Source organism: Molossus molossus, unplaced genomic scaffold, assembly GCF_014108415.1.
Source record: "Molossus molossus isolate mMolMol1 unplaced genomic scaffold, mMolMol1.p scaffold_m16_p_5, whole genome shotgun sequence".
NCBI classification, from domain to species: Eukaryota; Metazoa; Chordata; class Mammalia; order Chiroptera; family Molossidae; genus Molossus; species Molossus molossus.
The window spans coordinates 150,507-162,640 of record NW_023425388.1 but is presented as its reverse complement, the minus strand read 5'-3'; the positions used below and the strand labels follow the sequence as shown (position 1 = coordinate 162,640).

At 50.3% G+C, this 12,134-nt stretch overlaps 1 protein-coding gene across 1 annotated transcript; it reads left to right on the top strand.

The window, feature by feature from the left end:
* The first annotated feature begins 1,460 nt into the window (after nt 1–1,460).
* CCT8 (chaperonin containing TCP1 subunit 8) lies at nt 1,461–11,521 on the top strand. The gene is made up of 15 exons (XM_036242329.1): nt 1,461–1,582; nt 2,311–2,401; nt 3,068–3,147; nt 3,451–3,600; nt 4,056–4,236; nt 4,345–4,406; nt 5,556–5,693; nt 6,842–7,020; nt 7,652–7,718; nt 7,790–7,877; nt 7,962–8,077; nt 8,475–8,546; nt 8,626–8,790; nt 8,978–9,097; nt 11,319–11,521. The coding sequence occupies exons 1-15, from the start codon at nt 1,523–1,525 to the stop codon at nt 11,394–11,396; spliced, it is 1,647 nt and encodes a 548-aa protein (XP_036098222.1). The 5' UTR covers nt 1,461–1,522; the 3' UTR covers nt 11,397–11,521.
* Nucleotides 11,522–12,134: the final 613 nt, after the last annotated feature.

The window sequence follows — 12,134 nt, the reverse complement described above, 5'->3', positions numbered from 1 at the left end:
GAGAGACGAAATGTCTTGTTTTCATCATGAAAACAGTTTGGTCCTGGTCAGCACGCTCAGAGGTCCCCACCACACCTGGAGAAGTGCAGCTCTCTCCCGAGGCTCCCCAACAGGCGTTCACATACCATTTGAGTTTAGACGGCAAAAAAAGCATTTTTTTTTTTTTAATCCTCACCCGAGGGTATTTTTCCATTTTTTTTTACAGATAGAATGGGAGGGAGAGAGAGGAAGGAGAGAGAGAGAGAAACATCGACGTGAAGGGACACATCGAGTGGCTGCCACCCGCACGACCAACCAGGGCCGGGGACAAACTGCAACCGAGGTACGTGCCCTTAGCGGGAACCGAACCCGGGTCTCTCCGGACCGCAGGCCGACGCTCTAACCGCTGAGCCAAACCGGCCAGGGCAAAAAAAAAAGCATTTTTTATTGTATTTTTTAAATTTATTTTTTATTGTTGACAGTATTACAGATGTCCCCGGCCTTCAGGGCGCTCTTCTGGGGCACGGGCCCTGCACATAGGCCTTCTGTCCCTCTCTCCCAGCACCCGCCGATTGTCAGTCTGCCCGTATCCAGCCTCGGGACCTGTTTTGCTCACGAGGATCCGCACAAGCGAGGTCAGGTCCATGTCGTGCTGGACTGGCCTCCAGGCCCAGCCACGGCCAAGGCTGGGCTCCTGCTCTGCACAGCCGAGAGCGTCCCACGGGGAAAAGCAGGCTCTTCGGCCCACTCGCCGACCGACGCACCCCAGCGTTTTACAAAAGCACCGTGTTTGTAACCCTCGGCTGGGGACACACGTCCACGGCCCGTTGGGGGAGCAGGGAGGGGGAGGGGAACCGAGGGGAGAGGCACAGGCACGGGCTGCCTGCTCTGAAACCAGGTGGGGATCGAACCTGCACCCAGGCTGAGCCCGAGGCCGCTGGAACCGCCGAGCCAAGCCGGCAGGGCCCCCACCGCCGCCTAAACTCGGGGACGTACAGGCTGAAGAGCGACCGGCGGACAGGGGTGTCAGCAACGCCGGCGCCTCCCGATCCCTCACTTGCAACGCCTCGGAAACACCCGGCCGGCCGCGACGCCGCCGGGGGTCTGGACGATGACCTGCAGGCTAATCTCGGGAGGCAGGCGCGGCCCCGCTCCGGCAGGCGGGGACACCCGGGGACACCCGGGGAGACCCGGCGTCCAGGCCCGCGCGCCCACCGGGGAGAGCCGGGGGCGAGCGCCACGGCGCGGGCCGTCTGCGCGTGCGCGGGTCGTCTGCGCGTGCGCGTGCGCGGGCCGTCTGCGCGTGCGCGGGCCGAAAGCCGAGGCGCGCTCTGCGATCGGCCGACCCATCGACCTGATCGGGGATCGTCCGCGGTTCCGCTGCGGGAGCGGCTCCCTCTCGCGAGGCTGCAGGCCGGGGCCGGGAAGGGGCGGGTCCAGCCTGAGCGAGGGGCGCGCCCGGCCGCGCACGCTGCGTCCCCAGGAGGCTGTGCGGCCCGCGCTTCCTCTGCGGTCGGCGCGTGGACGGCTCCGCGGCGCAGCCATGGCGCTCCACGTCCCCAAGGCCCCGGGCTTCGCCCAGATGCTCAAGGAGGGCGCGAAGGTGCGGGTGCAGGCCGGGCGGCGGCGCGGGGGCGGCGGCCGCCGAGGAGCGGGGCCTGCTAGCGGGCGGCGTGCTCCCGGCCCCCGTCGGGGAGGGAAGGTTCCAGAAAGGGAGGTGCCCGGACTCGCGGTCCGCGGTGACTCGCCCTCCAGGCTGGGGGGGAGGCGGCAGGCGCTGCGCGGCGGCCCCCGGACCCGGCCGTCTCCGATGGGGCGCCTCGGGCTGTGCGCGACCCGCCGGGGCCCGACGCCTGGTGGAGGGGGAGCGGCTCGGGAGTGTCGGCGCCGGCAGCGCGCTGAAACCCGAGGCCGCCGTCTCCCCGGCTTGGGGGCCCGCGCGGCCGGTTCGGGTCTGCACGCAGCTGAGCTGCGCCGGCCTCCGCACCCGGTCCCCGAGCGTTGGGCAGGTGCGCACGTGGGGCTTCCGGTGATGCGGAAAACACTGCAGCCCGGTTCCCGCTCGTGGCCGGGAAGGTGCCTTCACCCGGGGGCTCCCGTGCCCCCCCCACCCCCCGTTTAGCACGCCCTCGTGCTCTGAGATGAGCAGGCGCCGGGCCCCGGAATGTCGAGCTTTGTTCATTGCACCGGTTGGGGACACCGGGCCCCGTGCTGCGCGCGCGTCTCGCCTGATTGCCAGGACAGCGCTAGGTCCTGCTGGCATTGTTGGCCCCACCGGTCACTGAGAAAGGGAGTTGCCTTTGCTGTTCTAACCAGAGGGTCTGTTCTCAGCATTTCTCAGGATTGGAAGAAGCCGTGTACAGGAACATACAGGCCTGCAAGGAGCTCGCCCAGACCACCCGCACGGCCTACGGACCAAACGGTGATTCCCAGATTTTGCTTTGGAGAGACGGTGCAGAACTCGGTCTACTGCGTCTGCAGACTCGGCGAAGAGGGTCCTATGTGCATGGTTTTACCATCCTGCAGGATGGCTTTGAGGGTTATTCCATAGTTCAGCACCACTCAGGGTTTCCAGTTCCTCATCCGCAATTCAGATGATCTTTAGAAAAGTAGCAATCAGAACGTTACGTGTTATTACATCAAGAGTATAGAAAAATTATGGAGCCTTGACCATTGAGAACAGCTGATGTTCACTGTTACAAATGCCCAACATTTCACACAGAGTGACACTGAATTCAGGGAGAAAATTCTCACCACCTGCCATCAACTGAATTTAATTAATACAGATTTTTGGAATAGGCAAAAAGGTATAATTTTAAGTAGATTACTTTGTGCATATTCGTATAAATGTAAATTGATCCTAAAGAAGATGAGATTGGCATCATCCCAAGGAAATTGGGGAGACAAGAAAGGGAGATGTGACCTGGGTGTGCCATGGGGGGCTGGGGTGAGGAGAATGGTGTGTGATGGGTTCTTCCAAAGTCATTTAGGAAATGCATGAAAACGTACACTTCTTAACTAGATTTCCCTGGGTATTTGGAGAAGGATTTGAGTAATAATGGATTTGTTTTTCTATCTTATTTTTGAGGAATGAACAAGATGGTTATCAACCACCTGGAGAAATTGTTTGTGACAAATGATGCCGCAACTATTTTAAGAGAGCTAGAAGTAAGTTACTTCTTTTTAAAAGCCGAGAAATGGCCCAGCCAGTATGGCTCAATGGTTGAGCGTTGTCCCATGGACCAAGAGGTCACTGGTTCGAGTCCCAGTCAGGGCACATGCCCAGGTAGTGGGCTCCATCCCTTGTGACCACACCACTCATTGTTGCAGTGGTGCGGCCTTTGGCTGTGTGGCATGACTGTCCCACTGGAAGATTGGGGTCTTGATGAAGAAGTGGGAGGGAATGATGTAATAGTGCTTCAAAGATCAAATGCTGTAACTTTGTATTGAAAGTCAACCCCCCTCTACCAGGTGCAGCATCCTGCTGCCAAAATGATCGTGATGGCCTCGCACATGCAAGAGCAAGAGGTTGGAGATGGCACCAACTTCGTCCTGGTGTTTGCGGGCGCTCTGCTGGAGTTGGCTGAGGAGCTCCTGAGAATCGGCCTGTCAGTCTCAGAGGCAAGCGCTTGTTTTACAGTGTCCTGGTTAACTTTTGGATCCGTGTGTGCGTGCATGCACACTGCTTCAAGTATGAATTGTCCCCATAGCAACAGTAAGTAGGAGCTTTCCTCTGCCGCGCTGAGGAGCATCTGCTTCACAGGCTCCGCTGGTCCTTGCCAGAGCCTATCAGTGAGGCCTGTGAAAATTAATCTCGTTTTATTCTAAGTGAGGGAAGTGAGACCTATGTCAGAAAAATCTTGCTCGAGATCTAGTAGCTAACAAGTGGTTAGGATTCAAATTTGACCTGTCGCCTGAGGCTATCCTCAACTAGCAGGCTCTGATGAGTGGTGGTCTAGGTGTGTGCTTTGTCATTTGGTATTGAAAATAAGTGTCCATGTTCATTGGATTGCCGTAATCTACTTTATGTCAAAATTACGTCTTTTTGAGAAATGTTTTTGCACTTTACATGTAAGGTCATCGAAGGTTATGAAATAGCCTGCAGGAAAGCCCACGAGATTCTTCCTGGTTTGGTTTGTTGTTCTGCAAAAAACCTCCGAGATGTTGATGAAGTGGCATCTCTGCTTCACACGTCCGTAATGAGTAAACAGTATGGAAACGAGGTCTTTCTGGCCAAGCTCATTGCTCAGGCTTGCGGTGAGTGAATAGTAGTGAACGTCAGAATCCAAAATAAAATCCTCAGCATGACCGAGATGTGCTGTGTCACCCCATTTACAACTCTTGATGTGTCTTGTTTCTTAACAGTATCTATTTTTCCTGATTCTGGCCACTTCAATGTTGATAATATCAGAGTTTGTAAGATTCTGGTAAGTTTATAAAATGCATTAATTTTGTCTAGATAAGTTATTTGTTTTTGAAAAAAAATTTGTGTTAATCTACACCTAAATCTTACCTCGGCTTTTGGACACTTACGACTTTCTTCCTTTGAAGCATCATTTATGTAACGTTCTGATGTTGCTAGGTTGTAATACTACTACCAGATTTTAGGGTTGAAGAAGTATTGGCATATCCTTGTCAAGTTGTCATTTTCCCACGACCGCTTGAAGGGTGGGAACAGCTCGCAGACAGTGCTAGCCCTTGGTGTTCTTCAGATGAGTTACCCTAGAGCCGCCAGCTCGGAAGGCAGTTTTCAGTGGGATGGAAGCTGTCCTTTTGCTCTACAGTAGCGGTTCTCAACCTGTGGGTCGCGACCCCTTTGGAGGTCGAACGACCCTTTCACAGGGGTTGCCTAACATATAACAGTAGCAAAATTATAGTTATGAAGTAGCAACGAAAATAATTTTATGGTTGGGGTCACCACAACATGAACTGTATTAAAGGGTCGCGGCATTAGGAAGGTTGAGAACCGCTGCTCTACAGAAATAATGTTAATGTTAGTGTTGAAATAAAACTTTTATAAAAAGGTACGCTTGGTTTAGTAAAACCTTAATTGTGGTTTTGCATATCGGCACGTGGTTGTTGATGTATTGGAGTTTCACCTACAGAGCTCAGTTTGTGTTTATATTGAAATGTGTGTGTGCATGCTGTGTGTTTTCTGACTCCCGCCATGTACTGCCCCTTCCTATTAAATTGTAAGCTTGTGAGGTCTGAAACTACGCTTCGTTCCCTATTCTCTCCCAGTACTAACAGCTGTGTCTGGTCCACCAGCACCCAGTACTTAAGTGGATGGATAGATGGATGACTTAGAGCAGTTGTTTTCTGTCTTTGGCTCCTCCCACTATACTGAAGGCTCCCCCCCCAAACAGTGGCTCATTCCCACAGTGAGTTCTGCCAGCAGATGGGTGTGTGTGTGTGTGTGTGTGTGTGTGTACCATCCCACTCATGCCCAGGAGTCCCTGCCCTGGTGTATCTGTTACTCAGATTAGAAGAGCATAGTTTTAATAAATTGTAGAATCAACACTTTAGCCCAGATGTTATTTCGTGAGCTCACTGATGGTGTTGGTGTCGCTCCTCAGGGCTCTGGCATCTGTTCCTCTTCCGTCTTGCATGGCATGGTCTTTAAGAAGGAAACGGAAGGTGATGTGACTTCTGTCAAAGATGCAAAGATAGCAGTGTACTCTTGTCCCTTTGACGGCACGATAACGGAGACCAAGGTGCGTAGACTCAACCTTCCAGTTAAAGGCGAGAACTTGAGCCAGCCCTTTCAGACTGGTACATGATTTTCAAGTTTTGAGGTGGGGTTTGCTCTTAATCAGTAGATACTGTGTAATTACTGGAAAATCTTTTTATTTTATTTTTTTAATTGATGTTTTTGTCCCCTACCGGGGATTGAACCCACAACCCCGGCATGTGCCCCGACCAGGACCTCTCAGTCCATGGGATGACACTCAGTCCACGGAGCCACACCAGCTGGGCTATATCTGGTTTTTAAAATGTTTTTTCTGTTTTGTTTTAATCCTCACCCAAGGATATTTTTCCAGTTACCTTTAGATAGAGTGGGAGCAGGGAGAGAGGGAAACATTGATGTGAGAGAGATACATCGATTGGTTGCCTCCCACATACACCCCGACTGGAGCTGAGCATTGCACCAGCAACCCAGGCATGTGCCCTTGACCAGGAATCGAACCTGTAACCCTTCGGTGTACACTGCACTGAGCTAAACCAGCCAGGGCGTTGACTCCTCACAGAAAGCGTGTGGCAGGTTCGGTGCTGAGTGGAGAGAGCTGCTTGTGTGCTGTTGGCTCATTTTTTAAAAAGATGTTGAGATCCTGTAGTATCCTAAAAAAGAAGTGCTAATTTTTGAATTTGACAATTTTATTTTCTTGAAAGTATAGGTTATGTGAAGTTTGAAGTTTAGAGGTCACTGCTGACTTCATCCCTAGAGTTCTCGAAATCTGAGTTGTTGATAATTTTGAAAGCTTAACAGGTTTGGGTGGGGGAGTTGGTCCTTCAGTCCACATTTCAGGAAGCGTTCAGAACTGCAGCTTGTGGTGTAGGTGCCCTGGTTGACACTTGGCGAAGGCCGAGCGCTAGGACACCCGTCCAGAACACCCCGAGTGAGGCATCCCTCCCCTTTCCAGTGGGTACCTGTCGAGGAGAAGATGTGTCTGCCTTGGGAGTGGGGAGTTGAGGAGAAGGCTGTTGCTGCCGTTTGTAGGTTTCGTGTCCTGCTTTGTAGTACATTCGTGTCTGCCGTCACATTTCCTCCCGAATCCTTATTTCTTCAGTAAAACGCTGCCCTGTGATTCTGAGCACCAAAGCAGTAGGAGGGTTTCGAGGAGACTCTCTGTTTGTTCTGTAGGGAACCGTGCTGATAAAGACCGCCGAGGAGCTGATGGACTTCAGCAAGGGGGAGGAGCAGCTCATGGAGGCGCAGGTCAGAGCTGTTGCTGACACGGGTGCGAACGTCATCGTCACGGGCGGCAAGGTGGCCGACATGGCCCTTCATTACGCCAACAAGTACAGCATCATGCTGGTGAGGTGAGAGCCGCTTCGTCGTGTCCACCTGTGTGAAGGGCATATCGGTGGTGAGACACCACACGCCTTCACACACCATTTGTTTTGTTTTTTTGTTGTTTTTTAAAGGAACATATAAGGTGTTAGATCAGATGGCAGAGAGACCTAATGTAGTCTAGGGGGACAGAAAGCACTTCCTAAGGAAACCATTTGAGCTGGAGGATCAATCAACAAGGTTGTCATTTGAAGAGAGGGAGGAAAAGGCATTCCAAGTGCAAACCCAGTGCACATGTCAGCTGGGGCGTGGGGTCAGAAGCATAGCTTTCGGTCCATGAACACATCACGAGGCGCCCTGCACAGGTGGCCTACTGTCCCCACCTCTTCTCGGCCCACCTGGTCTGACGTGTGGACAAAGCCTGTCCTTGCACAACACGACTGCCCAAAGTAGCGTAATTTACAACCTGGAGCCCTCACCTCTAAGCGGACTCGGGCTCTCGGCCCTAGGCTGACGCCAAGTACACCCTGTGGGCCGCGCAGTGTGGTCTGGGTCGGAAGTTGTGACTTGGGGGTGCGTTTCCTGTGCAGTCTGCATGTTCTGTCTGGTAGGATCAAAGCTGCTCTCAAGGTCTTTGTGTTCTGGTGTTTTGTTTTTAAGGCTGAACTCGAAGTGGGATCTCAGGCGGCTCTGTAAGACAGTTGGTGCCACGGCTCTTCCTAGATTGGTATGTGATTTGGACATTGACACATAGCTGAGCCCTTGTGCACTGGTATTACAGCAGTCACTTTCTTACAGACGCCCCCTGTCGCTGAGGAAATGGGACATTGTGACAGTGTGTACCTCTCAGAAGTTGGAGACACACAGGTGGTGGTGTTCAAGCATGGTAGGTAGCGATGGTAAATGTTTGTGTAGGAGTGGGGTGTTCGTTTTCTTCACTGATGCCCAAATGCATTTAATTTATCTACAGAAAAGGAAGATGGTGCCATCTCTACCATAGTGCTCCGAGGCTCCACAGACAACTTGATGGACGACGTGGAGAGGGCCGTCGATGATGGTGTGAACACTTTCAAAGTTCTCACAAGGGTCTGTATTCCAGGAACCTCGAGTTAGGGACTTGTAAGGCCCCGAAGCACAGTCCACAGGCCCCTGAGTATTCTGGGAACTGCAACATGGGGGCTGTGTGAAGCCAAGCGCCTGCCTTAAGATCCCTGCACTGTTGTGAAGGGCAATCAGTCTGGCTGCTCTATCACAAGCACTGTGCTTCGTGCGGCAGCTGGAAGCACACATGCGCTTCCCTTCTTCACTTGTCCTCCTTCCCCGTCGTGTACCAGACACCGCATTTGCATAAGATTCGTGCTGAAGGATCTCAGAACAGTGCCTGATTAGAAAGTCGCGGCGGGGGGTGGGGTGGGGGGATGCTGCAGTCTGAGATTAGAAAACAGAACTGCTTCCTCGTCACTTTTACCCTTACATGTCACAGGATAAACGTCTTGTACCCGGAGGTGGAGCAACAGAGATCGAGTTGGCCAAACAGATCACGTCCTATGGAGAGGTAGGGCTTTCTCTGTTTGAGTTGACTTTCCTTCTTGTTGCCTGAACAAAATACATTAATGAACTTGTTTTTGCTTTAGACGTGTCCTGGACTTGAACAGTACGCAATTAAGAAGTTTGCGGAGGCCTTCGAAGCCATCCCCCGCGCACTGGCAGAAAACTCGGGGGTTAAAGCCAATGAGGTCATCTCCAAACTCTATGCAGTACATCAGGAAGGAAATAAAAATGTTGGATTAGATATCGAGGTATTTGAAAAAACACTGTGAATTTAAATTTTATTTTGTGAATGCAAAACCTAAACATAGAAATAATCATAAAAAGAGCGAGAGGGTTTAGTGCCCCGTGTCGTTAGCCGTCCTGCAGGTGTGTAGGGTGGTGCTTTTCTCGTGTAGACATTTTCACATGAGAGAATGAAGGTCACTTTGTTGACAGGCTGAAGTTCCTGCTGTGAAGGACATGCTGGAGGCTGGGGTTCTGGACACCTACCTGGGGAAATACTGGGCCATCAAACTGGCTACGAATGCTGCTGTCACCGTACTTAGAGTGGACCAGGTGAGTGACGAGGGAAGTTTGCATCTTCAGAAACCAGGGTCCATGCGGCTCAGATGTGTTTTTATAGAATTAGATGGAGCGCAGGTCTTCTCACCTTCACCCGACAGGTGCTGGAGGGCCCTGAACATGTCTTTATTCTTAAACTGAAATGGGCCAAAGTGATCCGATTTATAGTCATAGCTTCCAGGCCTAAGAACCCTTTATGAAAACCTGTGAGGAAGATCCGAGTGGCCTGACAAGGACTAGGAAGGACGCAGCAGACAGTGCTGGGCGCCGGCTGTGGGGATGGTGACGTGCAAGGACCTGGGTGTTTGACGTTGCTGCTGTAACAGTTCTGGGTAGAGGTGCTGCTGCTGAGAGATTTAAAGATGTTGCAAATCGTATTTTTGTCCTTTTTCTTTTAATTGTGGCAAAGAGAAAAAGTAAAGACTGTTCTAGGTTTGAAGACAAACCCAAGTTTGTAATTTTTAAGAAGGGGTTTGCTAGTAAATGTAATGAAAATCATTTTCCTACAAAATTCTAGAAGTGGGTATTAAGCAGTGAAGTATTTGTAAGTACTGAATAGAAAATTGTAAATCCTAGGAACAAAGTATACAGGTATTAAGTGAAAATCATGCCAAATTAATCTTGGGAGAAGTGAGGTGAAAATTAGACAATCTGAGCTCAGTAAGGACCAGTTGGTGGTGGTTATAGGAACACAGATTTCATCTCAGTAAAAGGAAACACTTTTTTTCCTATCACACGATGACCAAAGATGGACCTGGGTGTTTGTGTACTGGATTTGTTTATTATTTCGATGTTTTTATTATTGACGTTATTGGGTAGTTTTCACTGAAAGTATGTATTTTCTAGTTTTTTAAATAAACATAATGGAAGCCTAAGGAAATGCTAGTTCTAAAAGTTAGCATGTAGCTAAGAATAAAAAGGACCAGAGGGACGGGGACAGGAGCTGGCAGCAGGAGTTCTCCCAGGACACCCCTTACCTGCCTCTGTGAATGTCAGTCACTCAGCAGCACAGTCGCTGCAGTGCTGCCTCTGTCACAGGCTCTGCTGAATCTTGGGCTTGAGCAGGATCAGTCTTCAACATGTGCCCCGGGGAGAACTGGTCCCGACAGCCCGTCTGACTGTAGTGACCAGTGTGTTGCTGCATTGAACTTGTGCCTGACTTTGTGTAGCATGTGTTCAGGGACAGGGCTTGCAAATGCGATGCTAAGCTTTGGATGGTGTGGGAGGGCTGGGCTGACTTCACGAGTTCGCGAGGGTCCACAAATCACCAGCACCAACACTATTAAAAACTTGTTAAAAACACAGTGTTGGGGCCCACCCCAGACTCACTGAATCATAAACTCCAGAAGGAGGCCCAGCATTGTGTTTCAGATAAGCTGTGGTTGTGATGCCCAGAAAGTTAGAGAACTGTTCTAGGTCCTTTTAAAAAAGCAAGTTATACTTAGATTCAGAGATTATACTTAAATGCATTTAATTCAATCTGAACTTACCCTCAGTTAGTAAAATGGTATTCCAAGAATTTAAGTCAGATTTCCTGTGGCAGCTTCTGAGAGAGGTGTGGAATCTGCCGGGCGCAGGGGTTGGCAGTGAAGACGCTGTACAGCTGAGCTTTCAACAGAAGCCAGACACGGAATGTCTCTCAATACGGTTAGGGGCAGGGGTACTCCCCCAGTTTCAAGATTCAGACTATGAGTTTGAGCTCTGCTTTGACAAAACCCAGCTAATTTAATTGAGTCCCCCAAATTTATTTCAGCCCTAAGCTGCCACCTCCTCCACCCCTCCTTTTGAGTGTGTGTGTGTGTTTCTGTGTCAACCACTTTCAATGACCATGAAAAAAACTGGCAGGTGGATCTAAAGTTCCTAAACCTCAAGGAAACTGGGATAAAGATGGTTGGCAAGACGAACCTTGTGTATAGATAGTGAATCAAGTGCCAAGTTGTCTAATTCATGCCAGTGTTTCTCCCTTTCTGGCTGGTGGGTTATTGGCATGTGTGTCTTGGAATAAACGGCTGCCCCACCCTCCTGTGTGGATGTGGTTAGTTATTCTCCAGGAAAGCAGGAAACTCACTGCTGAGCACCTACAGACTTTCTGCTGCAGTATTTAATTTCAGTTATAAAAGAGATGGCTTATCTTGACTCAGGTTAATAGAAGCTTGTTCTTTTTTCTTTCTGAAGGTCGAATTTATAACTGTATTCTTGTCATTTTGTTTTGCAGATTATCATGGCAAAGCCAGCCGGTGGGCCCAAGCCTCCCAGCGGGAAGAAAGACTGGGACGATGATCAAAATGACTGAGGGGGTAGTTTTTGCTGTAGGTGGGATAGTAGCTGTAGTGTTCTAGGATTGCCCAATGCTTTTCTTAAGTTAAGACGTATTTGTTTTATTCTTGGCTGGATGGTGCAGTAAACATGTTGTTCTTACCAAAGTCTCACTTTTCTGATGGTCACTGTCCTTGAATCTAAGACCTGACTTGACCTTGTTACTGAACCTGGCTCAGGAACTCAATAAGTGATCAGGCCTCTTTCCAGTGTGTGTCTGGCCTGCTGCCTGTTGGTGCGTTAAGTTTTATTGGAACACCACTGTGCTCATATATTTAGACGTCGGTGCTGCTGCCCATGGGGACTGGCAGAGGGCAGTGGTTGTGACAGTGACCAGGTCGCCCAAGACGAAGATATGTACTCATCTGGCCTTGACTGGAGGTCTGCTGATTCCTGGACTCGACTTTTCAGTGGTTTTAGCACTATGAACTTGTTTCATTAGCAGTGAATGGTTTGTTGAACAGCTGGTTCATTACGTTCTAGTAGCAAAGTACAAAGAAAGATGCTTGTGATACAACTGAAAATACCCCTCCTGACGTACAAATTAAGCAAGTTTGTTTCATAAAGCAGGTCTTATTCTTCTCTAAGATTAGTAAGGTAACTGATACTATGGCGCACGTGCTCCCCTATGTGTTGGGCAACAACTTTTATAGTCTTCAGTATTCCAAAGGAATATTGGAAGCACAGGGGCTGGCTGGGACCCAGAGAAGCTCAG

What these genes read in the sequence shown, in the direction of transcription:
- CCT8 (XM_036242329.1), top strand. Translation starts at nt 1,523, where the DNA reads ATGGCGCTCCACGTCCCCAAGGCCCCGGGCTTCGCCCAGATGCTCAAG. An exon ending in TCGGCCTGTCAGTCTCAGAG is followed by an intron (nt 3,601 to 4,055) that starts GCAAGCGCTTGT and finishes TTTACATGTAAG; the next exon opens with GTCATCGAAGGTTATGAAAT. An exon ending in AGATCACGTCCTATGGAGAG is followed by an intron (nt 8,547 to 8,625) that starts GTAGGGCTTTCT and finishes TTTTTGCTTTAG; the next exon opens with ACGTGTCCTGGACTTGAACA.